This window comes from Carassius auratus, chromosome 4, assembly GCF_003368295.1.
Source record: "Carassius auratus strain Wakin chromosome 4, ASM336829v1, whole genome shotgun sequence".
NCBI lineage: Eukaryota > Metazoa > Chordata > Actinopteri > Cypriniformes > Cyprinidae > Carassius > Carassius auratus.
In genome coordinates this window covers 13163888-13182017 of record NC_039246.1, presented here as the reverse complement: position 1 = coordinate 13182017, position 18130 = coordinate 13163888, and the positions used below count along the sequence as shown (strand labels likewise).

General features: G+C 37.3%; 1 protein-coding gene across 1 annotated transcript in view; it reads right to left on the bottom strand.

Moving 5' to 3' along the window:
• tmtc1 (transmembrane O-mannosyltransferase targeting cadherins 1) overlaps window positions 1-17785 on the bottom strand; it is a 34537-nt gene extending 16752 nt beyond the window's left edge. Inside the window, exons 1-8 of the mRNA XM_026227397.1 lie at window positions 17328-17785; window positions 12447-12624; window positions 8469-8542; window positions 7551-7727; window positions 3241-3322; window positions 2984-3087; window positions 813-891; window positions 622-732 (exon numbers count right to left, since the gene is read on the bottom strand). Coding sequence (XP_026083182.1) covers window positions 622-732; window positions 813-891; window positions 2984-3087; window positions 3241-3322; window positions 7551-7727; window positions 8469-8542; window positions 12447-12624; window positions 17328-17629 — 1107 coding nt within the window. The 5' untranslated portion in view covers window positions 17630-17785. The remainder of the gene's footprint in view (window positions 1-621; window positions 733-812; window positions 892-2983; window positions 3088-3240; window positions 3323-7550; window positions 7728-8468; window positions 8543-12446; window positions 12625-17327) is intronic.
• Window positions 17786-18130: the final 345 nt, after the last annotated feature.

Below are 18130 nucleotides of genomic sequence, written 5' to 3'. Positions count from 1 at the left end.
GCCAAATTCCGGTCAGTGGCCCTCTTACAACCAACACATAACAAATGAAAAATACTGGTGTATTTGAGACTAATAAACAAGTAAACACAAATTATTTAGGCATATTAAAATGTTTTTAAGTGTTTAACGAAGGTCTTTGACTGCAACGGCAAAGTTTTAACATGCCTGAAGATACTCTTTGACTGAAATGGTGTGCGGGACTATTTTTTCCAGTGTCTTTGATGCTAAAATCACATTCATATGCCATATGAAAATGATATATGAAGAATTCAAAAAGATGATGAGCAGAAATAATTGCCTGAAGAACTGATAAAAAAAAAGCATCTCACTTCATGCACAATGTGTGCATTAGCTCACGGCAAACATCTGCTTCATGTGAGCGCTTGCACTCATTTACACAATCGGGTTGCCATGGCGATGAGTCGTGAAGAATTGCGTTGGGAGTGAAGACCGATATAGAACAGCGGGGTGTGAGACAGCTCGAGCGAAGGCTTTTATGTCTATCAGAACGAGGAAAGCTAAATGTGTGTGTTTTTCTCATAAATGATGACAGAACGAATCTGTGGAGACGCGGTTCCTGCGGTTTTGTTGACGTGTGGAAATGCATGTGTGTGCGCAAACCTGTAGGCATGTAACACAGTTCAGGATCAGCGCCAGCATGACCACAGCCAAAGCCAGGGAAGCAATATTCCGTCCGTCCCACAGAGACTCCACTAACGGAATGCTGCCCACCTGTCAATCACAACTCAAGCAATCATTCAACATTCCATGAGATGATGCAACTGCTGTGTGTTTATGTTGATGCCACTTACCTGCCAGTCGTAGCAAAGCACTATGGGAGCCAGTAGAAGCCAGGCATTGAAGGCGAGCAGGTAGCAGTATGTAAAAAACCTAAATTGACAGCAAAGAATATAGCATTTAATTTATTAAAGGAATAAATATATAATAAGTTTAAGCCTTGTGCTGTGCTAACTAATCTGGTGTTCCCTGTAAAAAATGGCCAGACTTATAAATCTCTCATCATGCTATACTGTAGTATCACCAAATATTGGATTCAATTCAGTTGGTTTTGTATTCGTAGGCCTCATTGATCTAAGCTCATGCATCTCAGTTTTTGAGTGAATATTGCCAAAATTATCCACATATAATGCTTTGTTCACTCAAAACTGAGGTGAGTAAGCTCAGATCAATGAATCCTATGATCAATCAGTTCCAAAAAGACATACAAAACTTGAAATAAAACAAGCTGAAGAAAAGAAGTAACAAATATTTGACAATAATATAACAAAACGAGAAATTTTGCCATGTTTTTGCCTCATTGCTTTTGTTTTTTCTTTCACAAATGTGATAGAAATGTAAAACGTTTGCCTCAGTAAACTCCCTAATTGGCTTCTTATTAATAGTTATTAAGGTAGTTGTTAAGTTTAGGGACTAATAACCAGACAATATGCTAATATAATTGGTCCCTATACCAAAGTGTTACCCAATTTTGTGTAGGCTTTTAAGTCATTATGTTTTAATCCAATGTATTTACATTAATTAGTATTTTTAGTAGAAAGAATATCCTCTCCTGGTCAAAACAGCTAGAACACAATATATATATATATTTTTTTTTTTACAATGAATGTGAAGGATGAAGATGTTCTGGTGGTTGCAAGAGTGTTTTTATTGTGTTTTGGAAAGTTTCTTCTTGACTTAAAGGGGGGGTGAAATGCTCGTTTTCACTCAATATCCTGTTAATCTTGAGTACCTATAGAGTAGTACTACATCCTTCATAACTCCAAAAAGTCTTTAGTTTTATTATATTCATAAGAGAAAGATAGTCTGTACTGATTTTTCCCGGAAAAACACGACCGACTGGAGGCGTGACATGTGGGCGGAGCTAAAGAATCACGAGCGCCAGTAGGCTTTTGCGTTGAGAGCGTTTGGAAGCTGTGACATTACCTTGAGGAAAAAACCATCATCCAAAACAAACCATGGCTAACAGTCAGATTCAGCCGTTTATTTATGATCCAGAATCAGATCCCGAGGCTGAAACTGAACGAGAGCAGCAGCAGCAATGACTCGCTCCGAGCGGGGCTCGAACCCGGGTCTCCGGCATGAGAGGCGGACGTACTAACAAGGAGGCAGAGATATTTTAAGCAGTTTTACTCACCGCCTGCGTTTCCAACACACGATCGTGACCCTTTTTCGTTGGGATTGCATCATCCTTAAGAAATGAACGATACGCAAATCCGTCGTCAAACTGGGCCTTGTTTGTAAAACAAGCATCTTCGAAATGCAGGGAACAAACACAAACACTTGCGCAACTCCGATGATGCTCTGTAAAAATAAACTCCATCCACTGGTCCCTTAATGCTGTTTTTTCTTTGGTAATCTGTGCAGGGTTGTCTTGCCCTGGCAACCAAAAACACACTCCTTTTGCAACGCTCTCGCTCTGATCAGTGAATGTCTGTTGTGCTCTCAGTGCTCTGCTATACGGGAGCGCGCACTCTTCCGGCAGACGTGCCCTCAGGACCCATATAAGGAAATTCCGCTCCATCTAACGTCACACAGAGCCATACTCGAAAAAAACTTTCCGAAACTTGTGACAAACCGGAAGGAGTATTTTTGGAACAGAAATACTCCTTCAAACGTAGACCTTAATTTTTGAAACTTTGTCCATGTTTAGCATGGGAATCCAACTCTTTAACAGTGTAAAAAACTCAGTATGCATGAAATAGCATTTCACCCCCCCTTTAAGTAAAATCTAATCCCAAACATGTCATAACATTGTTAAGCATTGTTATTCATCCACATAAAATATTAATAGTTCTTTGGCAATTATAGAAGACAAAGTCATGCACACATTAAAATCCATTAGTAATACAAGTAAAACAACAGTTCTACACTTGTAGTGCATACAGTCTTAATTGGATTAGAATATATTTCTCTGTTAACTGTTTTAAGATGAAGATGTGTGAGGGATGACAGTTGGACCGACCTGGTGAGCAGATATGGAGAGAAGGATGCTGGATTGTCTTGCTCTGAGAACAGTGGCATGGATCCACCCATTAGCCATAAGCGGAAAAACATGATGACTGTAACCTGGACAAAAACAATTTAAACAAATGAGCACTTGAGGTCATGGGGTTTGCACAAACGTGCCAGTGCTGATTTAAATGAAATAAATGATTGATAATGAAAATAATAATGAAAAGAAGAATTGCTACATTTGGCAGTAAACACGTAGCTACTTACATGTAGCGAGATGACGCAAGCTCGTTTGACGAACGGGCTGGAAATTCTGACGAGCTCCTTCAACCTGGAGCGCGACAGGTGTCTGGAATGAAAGCATAACCAGATGTGACAGTCGTTTAACGACACCATAACTCTGTCAGCTGAACCCATTTTCATTCATTACTGACTTAATCAAACCATCACCGAATTACTTCACAGGTATATTAATCTGTTTACTGCTGCTTTCGATTAATTACATCTCCATCTTGGAATACAGAGCGGCAAGAAAACAAATGAAAAGACACACACACACACATAAACACTCTCACAGTCCTTATTAAACGTTTTTGAAATGCCACTCTAAACTGGAACGGCATCATCCTTCTTTGAGAGTGTTGGGATGTACAGTGAATTTTAATTCAGCGTGACATGACACCATGACAGCTGTGACTGGAAATGTGGGTGAGATGAATGAAAGAAAAGAAGGAGGTGGGGGAGGAGTGGAGCTCAGGCTGTACATCGCACTTTTGCTGATTGATTCAGTAAAGAGCTGCAGAGAGCTGGGCTTAATGATGGTGTCTGTGTGTGTGTGTGTGTGTGTGTGCGTGTGTGAGCATCAGTGCTTTTCAGAGTGAATTGTACTCCAGGGATCGGTAACTGGGCTCAAAGACAGCACTGTATTTTAAAAAACACAAGCCTCCCGTCTCTGTCCTCGCCTTTTATTGCGATTTCCATTTTCTGGTGTTTTTTGTTCTTGACACAAGAAAATTAGAAGATATAGAAATCAGGGAGGCGTCTTATACTAAACAATTATTGTTTAATACATTTAAAATCACATTCCTTTTCTTATTATGATTGATTCATCAGTGCATGTTATTCAAAAATACAAAGTCTTAATAATATTTCTCTCACTCTGAAACAAGTTTTCTTTTCTGATGACATCACCAGGGCCACCAAGATTCACCCAATAGAGATGTTTCCAGTCTAACTGTGTGCAATTCATTTTGCACATGCTATTTCAAAGAAATCAAAACATTTTCTCTACGTCTGGAACAACTTTTCTGAGGACATCATCAAGGCCACCAGGTTTTAACCAGTGAAGAAGTTCCCAGTTTTATTGCGAGTGATCCAGTTGTGCATTTTATGCCAAAGAATTTGAAATATAAAATGTAGATTTCACCACAATATAAACATTTTCACAATACAAACAAATTTCCTTTTATGATGACATCACCAAGGCCATAAAGTTTCCACCAATGGGTGCTGGCTTTGCGTCAGAAGGGGAGGAGTCCTACACAGAATACAAACTGGCACAGGAATTAAATCCTGTGAATAAAATTAAGCCCTGTCTATAATTTTTTCCTCAGTAAATATGCTCTTTGACTCGGAAACATGTCACCTTATGGGAATAAAATCAGTTGCGAATGAAATGTAATTTTAAATGTCTCCAATATTTTTGTAACCAAGCAAAATTAGACCCCCAACCATGAATATACAAATGAGACGTCAACATCCGCTGTGCCTCTAAATGTGCCATACAACTGGAAATAAGACAATTATAGCATGTCTATACCAAACAGTATAAATGCAGATAAACAATCATGTAAATGGAATTAGGAGCATTTATTCAGTTAATGTCAGGTGTTCGTGCTGCATTTGTAATTGATACTCCTATGAATATTGCAATGGTGTAGAGATACAGGATAGAAAAAAAAAAGTGTTGGCTTATGCATTTAATAATAACAAAGCCCACAGGAGACACTCCACCCTCTTCACTGCAAACACACACACACACCAAAACGTACATGGAGAGACAGCATGTCTGCAGGCATTACGACGACTATCAGTCACAATCACACACTATGTGTGTGTGTGTGTGTGTAAAAGAGAGAGAGTTTGTATCCCATGTCCTCCCCAGGGTCACGGGTAGCAGCAAAGGTTTATGGGCACTTTTGAAAATCAAATAAAGCTGCAGAGTCCTCATTCCCCAGAGGGACATGCAGACAGAGAGAGGAATCTTTCCTTTGCTGTTCTTCAAGGCTGCAGAGTGTTATCATTCCCACCAGCAAACCATAGCTCATGTCACATGTTTTATATAAGTGTCACGGATGTTTTTTTCTGCTGCGTCTGTTAACGTCATTCTGCGTCTAGAATGATGAAGAACTAATATGGTTGCAAATTTAAGGATTAAAATAAAAATAATTTTTGTATTAGTTTTAAATATAAAAATAATACAAAAATGTAGAACACTACATTTTTATTAGGATAAACAAATAGGGAAATTATTATTTTAATTATTATAGTCAATAATTAAACATTTGTGAAATGTGGCACATGAATGCAAGTAAACTAAAAAATACAAACATCAGATAATTCATATTAAATGTCTTAGTAATGGATTAAAGGAGCTTCCTACTGGATGTCTGAAGTCATGTGAGGTCTGTGCTGTCCCTGAGGTTGTGTGCTCTGTGACTAATGCTGAGAAATAGATGCATGTCTTGTGTTTTTGATCTCTGTAGAACACGTGTGAACGTCGAGAGAATTAGTTGCAAAACATCGCCGGCACTGAACATAATTTAAGTGCTGTAGTGATATACACAACACAATGCATTACTGCAACATGATATACATACATGGATACAAACTGTATGGCCAGATAACTTCTAACGTGTGAGTCTGAGAGGTTTTTAAGGTGTTTGGATGTGGCTGCTAAGTGGTTAAAATGCTGTTAGAACTGTTAATGTTAAAATAAAACCGTAAAACCATGAAAAAGGCATTTCATTTAAAAATGGCAAGGCTGAGACAGCAACTTATTAGTCTAGGGGGAGAGGAAGGAGTATGGGATTGTGTGTGAATGTGTGCACAGGGGTGTAATGTTTGCACACAGCACTTGAAGATCAGTCTGGTATCTCAGTCGTGTGTCTCCTTCGGTAATGAGAACCCAAGGGCCAGTCAAGGGGTCCCTATCTATTTTCCACTCACTGATGAGCTCCTTTGTTCAGCTTTTCCCACTCTCAGAGACTGAAGGCCCACCGGACACAGGGCACATTTTAAGTAGCTGAAACTGTAATTGAAGCAAATGAGGTTGACACGAGGAGAGAGAGAGAGAAAGAATGAGAGAGTCTGGGTTGAGTCGGGGAGTGCGATTGCTGTTTGTCTCGCCTGATTGACTCTCTTCAAATGCCAATTACTGCCACAGCCGAACGAAAGAGCTGAGCTGTAATTGGAAGATTGCTTTGTGTATTCTCCATCGCAGATATGTGCGTTGATGTTTGGCTAGATTGCCAGCTCACAATTTGTTTGGTACCAGTCAAACAGGAAGATTCTTTAAATGATTAAAGAAGTACAAAACTGATTTGCTTTCATTTGAGTAGTCTACCTGTATGCAATAAAAAGACATGCTGTAATGAACATTTTGTCATTGGTGGTCATGCAACAAATACTGTAGATGATTATAATACATACATCATTTTTTTACTTATTCAATGTGTATACTGCAATATCTTTGAATCTGCTCAGAATTAGCTTAAAGGGATTTTCCTTTCCGAAAGAAATTGCCCTGATTTTTTAAAATTAATTGAACCTGCCACTGCATTTTTGAACATGAAAGTATTCTAATGGCAAGCTTTTTAGAAATGGCTAAATAGAGCACATTAAATCATTGCAATATTCGTGATGTTGCTAAATGTTTTACACAAAATCAAAGCTCTGTGTACATGTTCATGTATGTGAATACAACATACTTAATTGGTTCCCTGAAAGGTCACTACCCAAGGTCAGACACTGTGTCGTCGGCATGCATTAGCATGTTTTGATGAGCTAAGCTAATTTTCAGACAGTACATACAACAGTCAATGTCTGTCTAGGGACTGGCGATCTTTGACCGTCTCCTAATGATTTTAAAGGTTGTCTGTGCTATGTGATCTGACTGCATGTGATGAATGTGTATCACTTATAGCACCGTCTCAGCCTTGGGCTGATGATTGAAAGCACATGGCTGCTCCGATGCTCCGGCCACAGTGGAATTCTCCATAAACATTCCGCTGAAGATTCCATCACAGACGGCCTTCTTTGAGCCCTTTACATACACACCAGCGAGGGATTTAAATGACTGCTATTTCAGATCTAAATCAAGAGGTGACCGACCAATCAAAGACAATTTGAGAATTGTTTGAAAAGTGATAAAATATGATCGAAACTCTGTCATGTTGTCATGCATGCTGATTGTAAAAATTAAAACACAAAGAAAAACAGAGCTTTCAAAAGCAATGCTAGCTGAAAATAATCAGTGTCCACTTATATGATGGCATAGAAAACACACAAACACTTACAAGATGAGTGGTTTGCGGCACAGCACCAGGAAATCGTATAGGACGCACACACCAAACACCGTAACTCCCGTCTCTTTCACCAGCATGGCACAGGTGCCCAGCAACAGACTGAGAGCTAGTGACAAGACAGACACTGTGGGGGGAAACTCGTCAGCTATTCTGCTTGCTGACACACTCCTGAAAGACACAAAAAACACGAAGTCATCACATTTACTCTACTGTTCAAAAGTTTGGGGTTGTTTTTATTTTAAAGAAATGAATGCTTCTAGTCAGCAAGGATGCATTCAATTTATCAAAAGTTACATTAAAGACATTTCTATTTCAAATAAACGCTGTTCTTTTGAAGTTTTTATTCATCAAAGAAACCAGAAAAAAATTTCCTCAAAAATATTAAGCAGCACAACTGTTTTCAGTATTGATTATAATAAAGAATTAACAAATTCTAAGATTGATGACCAATTTAGAAAGCTAATGGCAGTAAAAAGAATTTATATCTACAATTCTTTAATTCATGGCTCTATTCATAAACAAATCATGATAATTGAAATAATATCAATAAATGAATCAAATCATGACCAAATTTCAGATTTCAAGATGTATCGCAACTCAGATTAACTGGATTATTTTGGTCTGATTTACAATTAATTTCAATATGCTGAAAACAACAATTTAGTAAAATAATAATAATAATAATAAATAAATAAATCACATAACTGGAAGGACAATCTACACAAATATTAATAATAAAAAAAAAAAAACTTTTTCACATTCACAGATTAAACACTGTATTTTGGATCAAAATTAATACATAAATAGCTTTGGTTTGATAATTATAATCAATTATTACATTTTGTGATCAATGCATTACATTGTTAGATGTGTTTTCTCTGACTCTAATGGAAAATACTATACTGTTACCTAATATAGGAGAGAAAGGATAAGAGGAACAACACGCAGGCTAACACATCAGCTCTCCCAACAATCCCAGACACCTGTAACACACAATTATGACACATTTATAATCCATAACCTTTAAAAAAAAAAAAAGTAATTTTGATGAAATTTTAATGTCGCAGTCATTGAGCCATTCTCCCAAAATGGTGAGTGTTGACACCCATTCCTGACGTCAGCCGGCATTCTAAATATATTCACGTCTATTGTGGCATAAAGGGTGGTGTGAGTGTGTGAACTGTGTGCGGAAAAGGTGAATACATGTGTGTGTGTGTGTGTGTTTGCAATGAAGGAGAGCCACTGCACATCTAATGATCACTTCTTAGTAAGACAAATGGAGGAGAGCGAAATCAAATGAGGGGAGAGAAAGAGCGGGAAGGAGAAAACGGAAACGTGTGGGCAAGAGAGAGAGAGAGATTTATTTCCCTGTCGCTGTCGGCTCAGTCTTTTTTATCTTCCCATCCCCCAAAAACGTACATCATCCATAAAGTCCTCCTATCCTCTCCAATCGGTTTCCTTGCACTTTTTCCTGCTTGTTTTTGCCAGAGGCACAAATTCTAAAATGATCCCACAGTTGACACACACCACATCTGGAGGGTTTCTGAAGCCCATCCCCCAGACGCAGAACTCCATGGAATTATACACACACACACACGCTTCCAGAAGACACACCCCGGAGCAACACACCATACATGCACCGCTGGTGAGGGACACAGAGTGTGTGTGTGTGTGTTTTTCACTGCTCTGAGAAATCATCTTAAATGTAAACATATAAAGCCCAGCGGCCCTTAAAACAGCTCAGCGTCTGTGTGGTATTACAGTCCGGCTGCAGTGTTTATGGGCTGAATACAGATGTAAATGTCGGGCCAGTGGACCTATCAGCAAATCTAGCGCCAGACTTTCACAGTTGCTGTAATAAAGCACTGTTGCAGACACAAAATCACCGTCTAAAAGCATGTGTAAATGCTGCCTCCGGGTCATGTAGTATTTATGAGATAAGCGCATGTGAACGCCACCCTAATGTTGTAATGCATTCAACAACTAAAGAATATTGCAGTTATCATTTATATATTTTTTTTTAGTATCCATTAATAATATATTTGATGAGAAAGTGTGTGATTTCTGCGCCACTAAAATGAACACTACAAAAACATTTTATTGCATGTTATTAAATTATGATGTTTGAAATGTATAAATTATATATTATATACACACAAATTATATATATATATATATATATATCAACATTATATATATATTATACAATCCAACACACACACACACACACACAACCTGACCATGCATAATGCTATTACCCACACAGTTGTGTAGAGTTTGAATGACCCTGTTCTTATCCCTCATTCCATTAAACTTTTACATTATTAGTCACTTGTCCTCCTACACATTTCCCACTGTTTGTTTCAAACAACAGGCCATTACCTGCACTAATAAACTCTTATCCTGCCTCCTATAATGGAGAATTTAACCCTGGACATTTGCAGAGAGTACACGCACACTATACACTAAAAGATCATGTTCCTAATCTATTGTTTTAACACATTTGGTCCATAAAGTAGACCCATGGATCTCTGAGGTGCTTTCAAATGTGTGGATTCAATTGTGACTACTTCTTTCCCCATGCTAAGACTGGCAATTAAACACACACACACACACCACATATCTACAGGGTGATTGTATATCAAGCCAGGGATCTGAAACGCTGCACTTCTCAGAAAGACCCACAGCTATACCTCATTTCAGCCAATTACCTAATTCAACAGGAATTCCTCAAGAACAGCTGCAGTCGGGCCCTGCATGCCCTGCCAACGGAGAGTCCTCAAACACACACACACACACCATTCGACTGCTGCAAAACCAAATCTACAAACCATTTTTCCACTCACACTATAAATGTAAAACCTTAGAGGAACAGATAGTGGGGAGAAGCTTACACAAACAAACTTTATCGCACACGCACAGCTGAAAGCCGAGCAGGTGTTGGACACTAGCTGAAGTTCATGCGTAATTTATTTATTTATTTATTTTTTAAAGGTGCACGAGTGTGCAAGAAAAGTTAAGATTAGGAAAATATGACTCATATATGCAGAAATGTTTGAAACTGTATGGGAGAGTAGAATAAGAAAAATAGTGCCGCTAATGACAGGACTTAATGCATTTTTTTCAATTAGAAGACAGTGTGAGGCCATGGGCAGTGGCCAGCGGCGGGTGGCTGTGAGGGAGGAAGCAGGACAGATGGTCAGCAGGCTGTAGGCAGGCTTCAGTACAGTCTCCGGGGAGAGACAGAATGCCAGAGAACGAAGGACTTTCATCCTCCATCAGGAGCCTGGTGACGCCTGTCAAGCGATGCTCCTCTCAACTAACAACTAGCCAACAGCCCTGCTGTGGGGACAAACCTTCGGCTGCAAGCTGAGCGATGCACAGCTGATGTAACCTGATAACCTCACCGGATATCATTCACTATGATACGGACACCAAATAACCACTATTTAGTTTCATGAAACACCATGGAGCATGTGTTCAAGGGTGAGGCAAAATGGAGGAAAACTTCTTTGTTAATTAAGGTGATAAATAGTGGAGAGTAAAAGCCAGATCTGAAGCATCACTAACAGTCAGATGTTGAGAATAAGTACGATTTTTGGATGTTTTTGAAGGAAGTCTCTTAAAGCTGTTTATGATGAAACGTGTTGGAAAACTTGATTTATGTTCTGTCAGAAAATGAAAAATGAAGCTAATCTGTTAACTGTATACTCGGATACATTATGCCATGGTGCACATTCAGTTAAAGTGAGTTTGAATACATTTTGCAATCCCATTATTCCCTCTTTGTCCATAATTTTTACTCTGAAAGTGGCAATAAATTAAAGAAAAGGAAAACTATAATAATCCCCTCCCCACCCACACGCACACACACAGATTTGAGTAAAGTACCTCTTTGTCTTCCATTTATTTATCCAGAGATTAATTATATTTCTGCTTGATCAATCAAAACTCTGAGGACAGCAGCTCCTCCAGCGGCCGAGTGTTTGTGTGTGTGTGTGTGTGTGTGTGTGTGTGTGAGTCTCATTAATGCTGGTGGGATGCAGCTGTTGATGTATGGTGTTTACACAGAGCTGACGATCGGAGTCTGGTGCGGTGGCATGGACTCAGTCCAAACAACCCAGAAAACACTCTACTGTTAACACACTCTGCAGCTCTGAAAGCAAAACTCAAACACAGTCCACATCTCCATAAAGCCCAAAGAAACACCCTTAACTTTCACAGAACATTAAACATACAATTCCTGAATATTAAACTAACATTCATTTTGAACATATATTTATATCATTTATTATTATTTATTGAATGTGTGACTATATTAAATAAATAATTATATATGATGTATACACACACACACACATATGGTTAATATATGACATGTTATATACATATCAAATATTATTTATAGCATTTATATCAATAGATAGATAGATATGCAAGAAATAATATTAAGATTTTAAACTGATTTTTTATGTTTTTTTGTTAACTATACATTTTTCTTCACAATAAAATATTTTTTAAAATAAAATTTTATAAAAAAAAATATTCAATTAAAAATATATAATGTTCAGTAAATGCATTAAAATCATTTTGACCACAAGTGAAAACTTACTTATATTTGTGTGTATTAACATATAAATTGCATATAATATAATAACCTAATCTATAATATAAAAATATCATATACGTAGATAGACAGATTTTTTCTTTGTAGTAAATTCTCTCATAATTAGTTAATTAACTGGTTAACTTATTCTCCCTCATGTTACTCAAACTTCACGCTATTATTTCTGTAATTAGTATTACACAGCCCTTAAAATACAACAACATATACGGACGAGTAAAAATAGAGTAGAAAAGTAGAAATGCAGTGTGTTGTGCACTCACAGCTTCGGTGTGAATGGGGTGAACAGAGAAAAGCAGTGCGGTGAGGAAAGAGAAGTTGCTGTCTTCAAACACACACTGTTCGCAGGTGAGCATGAGCAGCGCCGTCACCATGCAGTGCAGAAACACGTTCACCAGGTGGAAGTAGAATGGAGTCATGCCGCCCAGCAAAATGTTTAACCTGCAGCGAGAGTGAAAAAGAGAGAAAGAGTCACATTAAAAAGATATGAGCATGTCCTAACCAGCAAAATCTCTTGCATGTGTGTGTGTATATATATACAGATAATTGCATATTCTGCATCGGTTTCTGATTGACTATGATTGTGTTCAGTCATGCAGCATTATTTTTTTACTATGGACAGACAAATTACTTTAGAGGAATGCTGCAGTTTCATGGATTTCAGGTCTGTCTTAGCACGCAAAACAAAAAGACCTGACTGAGGTTGAAATCTCTGATGTTTGGTAAACACTTTTGCTTCACCTTGAGATGCGGAAGACCTTAAAGAAACCGAGAGTGAGAGAACGAAAGAGATGAGAGAAGGGAACAATTAGCCTAAAGCAATGCAACATTAATGAGGTTCCATGGTCACCTTGACTTGCAGGAGAGATTGCATTAAAATTTAGCAAGAGCACCAGAGGCAGAACATGGCATGGATTATGATGAACATTTCACAAAACATTCAATATATACATAATACTACCTCAAACTAAATTATCATCATCAGGTTAATGATGATGATGATGATATATATATATATATTTTCATTTTCTATCTATCTATCTATCTATCTATCTATCTATCAATCTGTATTATAATTTTTGTATATAAAATTATATTTGTATTTTAATGGATATTATTTTTTATTTTGTTTTCCTATTTTGTAGCAATAAATATTTATATATGCTAGAAATTTATATATGTTTTGTTTTACATTTAAGTTTTCTTTTATTCTAGTTTATACATTCCATATACTTAGATTAACTGTCTATTAAAGTTTTCTTCACATAAAATAAAATAATACTCTGAAATTGAATTAAAATAATTTCACCCCAATGAAAAGTAGCTTCTCATTTATTCTCCCTCATGACACTCAAACCCCTAATTCTGTTACTTTCTTTTCTTTCTTGTTTATCCCCTTAAACCCAAATTCATTAATATTGATGGCACTTGCTACAACCCAATTATCGTCAAAATTTAATCATGAGAAGATGCTTAGCTTGTTTACTCTAATTAAAGATGATTTTGGAGGGTCTCTCAATTAGGACTGTGAAAAGCACAAGACTTTGTCAGGATAAATGCCAGATCACAGTACTTTCAGACCAACTTGGACAGCGTACTTTGTTATGCAAGCATGAAAAAGCTGTCCATGAAGGTTCTACATGAGTCACTGAATACACCTGCCACTTAATATTTAGCTCCAAGCTTGACGGTCAGCGCTCAGGGTCGAGAACAAGCCGGAGAATGAGAGGAGATGGAATGAGAGCGAGAAGGGTGACAGTTCATGAAATGATGGAGGGAAAACGATAATGACTGTGAAACAGTTTGTACATCTGCAGGCAATAACAAGCCTGTGTTTGTTTAACTGCTGCTGATTAATGTGACATTGAGACGGGAGTGTGTGTATAACAGTCTCTACAGGACAGCAAGAAGATGTCTTCCGGCCTCATCAAAGCTGAAAATAAAAATCTAGCCATTTATACTGAGTGTGCAGTCTTTAGGTTCCATCAGACAGCATCATTAGGCCGTTCTGCAATCACAGAGCCATGAAAAACTCTTGGTCACCACTAACATCACATAATTGCAATGCTCTCAGTGAGCAGAAAAGCGAGTCCAGTTGATTTGAGGAAACTATATGAAAGGTATGGGTCACCTCAAAGTGGAAATTCTGTCATTATTTACTCACCCTTCCTGTCATTCTACAACATGGAGCATTAGAGTACAAATAACAGGGGCTGTGAAGTTCAAACAACTCCCAAAATGCACCACAAATCTATCATAAAAGTGGTCCATACGATTGTAACATTTTAGGTGTTGTAAAGGCATATGATAATAGGGTTTTTCTGCTGGCTCAGTACCTATTTTTTTAGTTTTCTAATATTCTTTAATATTATCTTTTAGCAATGTATTTTAAAAAATATATATTTTCTATAGAAATAATGTTATTCTCTATTTTTATTTAGCTTTGTAAAACATTTGTCAACAGTTTATTTTAAATGTTTTTTATACTTAATTTAATTTAATATTTTTAGTAATATATTTGCTCAGAATATATATATATTTGCTCAGAATATATATATATATATATATATATATATATATATATATATATATATATATATATATATATATATAAGCTTTAATAATATATTTTTATATTTTATAAATACCAATACCAATATGATATTATAGATATTTTTAAATTTTCAAAAATTTCAGTGTGCAGGATGTAAAAAAAAGATCTAAAGGTCAACAAGTGTAAGAATTTCAAGTGATTGTTCCCCATCCTTTATGATTTAGCCATTGATAGCACTGTGAAAGGAACACACTAAACTTAAATTGTAAATACTGATAATGTTAACATATGGAGGAGATATTCTAATTCTAGATTTTTTCTGTTTGTGTGTGCGCATTTTTAAAATTTAGCAGCCATGGTCACTATAAACTAAACTCTTGCTATGGACCAATTCTCCAAAATCATCTACTTGCATGCTCCAGGGAGGAAATGTGTGAATTTTTGTGTGAATTAATCCTTTAAATTTGGAGCCAACTCTAGCATTGTGTTAAAGGCTCAGCTCTAAGCTCAAACTATAAGTCTGAGAAAGACAGCTGAAGTTTTTCAAGAGTCTGTGTCAAGATGGCATCAGAGAGCAGATAAAAGACACGAGGATCAAACTGAGATACAAGAGTGACTCTGCCTGCAAGCTCACAGCTCTCTCTCACACACACACAAACGCCTGTGGTCTCAAGGGGATTCGTTTTATCTCTTTACTCATACACACACTGGGGAATGAGCAGCACCCGTTCGCTCTCTCATGACATGCACGGCACAACTGATATGCTTCAAGACTGAAGAATGCCAAAATTACCTCGCTCAAAATCTCTCCTCCAAGTATTTTAACTTTGTCAGGGTGGGAATAAGTAGCAATGTGAGCTAAAAAGAGTATTTTATGTTATTTAAATAAAACATTTTTATATAACATTTATAAATAATTAACAATCTTATAAAATACATTTTATTCTACTTCCAAATTACTCGCAATGCCAACATTTTCACTGCCACCAAAGAATAAGGTTCTTTCAAATACTAGAAATATGTGCTGTTTAAAAGTATATTTTTACAACTTTTAAATTATTCTAATTATATTTCCCCCCCTATTTATACTACACAAGCCAACATGTCCAAGTTATTTTCAAATAATTAAATAAATGTATATATATATACACACACATACATACACACACACACACACACATAGGTTTTAATAAAATTATATATTATTATTTAATAAAATATAATTACTTGTATGTAACAAAATTATATATAGGATATATATAAATAGCCTAGAAGGACATATAAATAAACTTTTATACATTTCTAGTTCCTGAATGCAAAGTATTCTATTGCATTGAAATTTCAGAGCTAGGAAAGTTAGTAACCACCTAACAACGAGCTAGCAACTAGCAAGTAATACTCAGACCACTTTACTACCTCCATAACAACAACTCCCTGGAAACCATTCATCACAGCATCTGGCACAACTCACAATTCTTTCTTCAAAAAATACTTTTCAATCGCATATAACTCACGTATTATAAATACCCATAGGTCTTTGAGTGCCGAAACAAGACTGTGCGAAAATTATTACCAATACGTTTACAAAAAGAAAGATTTCTATGCACTAAAGACCTAGGCAGTGATTTATCTGGAGCAGGAAGTGTCTTGGCTGCTCCAAAAATAAAGGAGATAAAATATGAGGCGCAGGGTAGGCTGTTAATTGCCTTGCTATAAATACTAAACGCCTCCTTTCAGACTATAAGGAACAATCCTCCTCCATTGTCGTTGTGTTAATTCTGTTGTGGATGTTGGAGAGCTGTCAGATTCTCGCGCCATATGGACTATGACGTCATACACGCGAGAGGAACGCCCCGTGTTCTGAATCCGGAGTCAAAACACGCGAGTTTATCTTGAACTGTCTATAACTCCTACACACGTGTGTGATAGTCTGTTTCATTTCACCATTTACGAGTATTTATATATTTATTTTTTAATGGCCGTTGTAGTGGTGAACTTTGGGAGAAAAGTAACTCTCTATAGAAACTGCGCAACAAGTGTTTACTAACATTCCCAAAGAAAACCCCAAAGAGTGGACATGAACGCGAAGCTGACGTATTTAAATATCTTTAAATGGGCGTTCACGCACAACGTTTATTTTTCATACACGTCTGACTGGCGTCGCATCATGAGCGTTGTGTTTTTAGGGCGGTGGGTCAAGTTCAGTTTAGATGCTTTGCGCTTCGTCATGAAGTTTCTAAATGCAATCATTATTTAAAAAATAATTTACCGGAACACTTATTTAAGTTAAGCACAATAACTCGAACACATGATATATAGTGTTAAATAAACAATAACGATGTTTTAATATCTACAACATGTAATCACTTACTGAGCCTATGTGCCAAATATGGTACTGTGCCATTTTTTATGACATGAATGGCTATCATCTTTCAGAGTGACTCCAGCCATGTAAAATGTTCTCATGAAAGTTACGATAATTCACAACTTTGCGTAAAACCTTCCCAGACCTTAAGTTAATATCGGAAAACTGCAATGTGTGATTAAAAGCAACTTCGGGTCACATCTTCGCAGGAGCTGATGGACTTACTTGAACGTGAGGATGCAGAGAGGACGGTAGGATTTGTGGCTGGTGTTATCAGCCATCCGCTTGCCCCAAAAGTCATTGGTGAAGATGCTCCGGAGGCTGGAGCCCGGTCTGACATCGGGATTGTTGGTGATGGCCCATATATCATCATGCACAAACTCCCCCCAGAGAGAGTTACTGTAGCAGAGCGCGCACACAGCCACCAGCGCCGCGTACCGGACTCCCACCGCCGGCCTCGGGAGCGCCGACAGCCGCCTCTGCATCGGCGGAGCAGCAGCTTTGGTCCCTCTGCTGTTCACTGTCATGTCGGTCCCCGTCTCGCATGCTGCTCGTGCGAGTCAAAAAGAGGAGAGTCGTCCCGTTCCATAGCCCGTGTGCTGCACCGAAGCCCGGACAGCGGATCAGCTCTGAATGCGTAATATCAGCGAGTGTGAACATATATAAGGTGTCGAAGTCTATGTAACCCGCCTACCAGCGCATGCGCAGAAGAGAGAGCAAGAGAAACTGGATGAGAAACAGAGACTAATGTAAATTAGAGAGAGAGAGAGAGAGAGAGAGAGGCAAATGAGAAAGAATGAGCGCGTAAGGAAAAAAAACAGATGGAAAGAGGGAGACAGATGGAAACAATTATGTTATAAAAAATATTATATTCATTATAATTTCCCCATGAATATTTTTTTTTAGCCCACATCTTTTACATTTACCTAATTTTTGCATTATTTACTTTTAAACACTGATGAATTATATATATATATATATATATATATATATATATATATATATATATATATACACATATATTTATT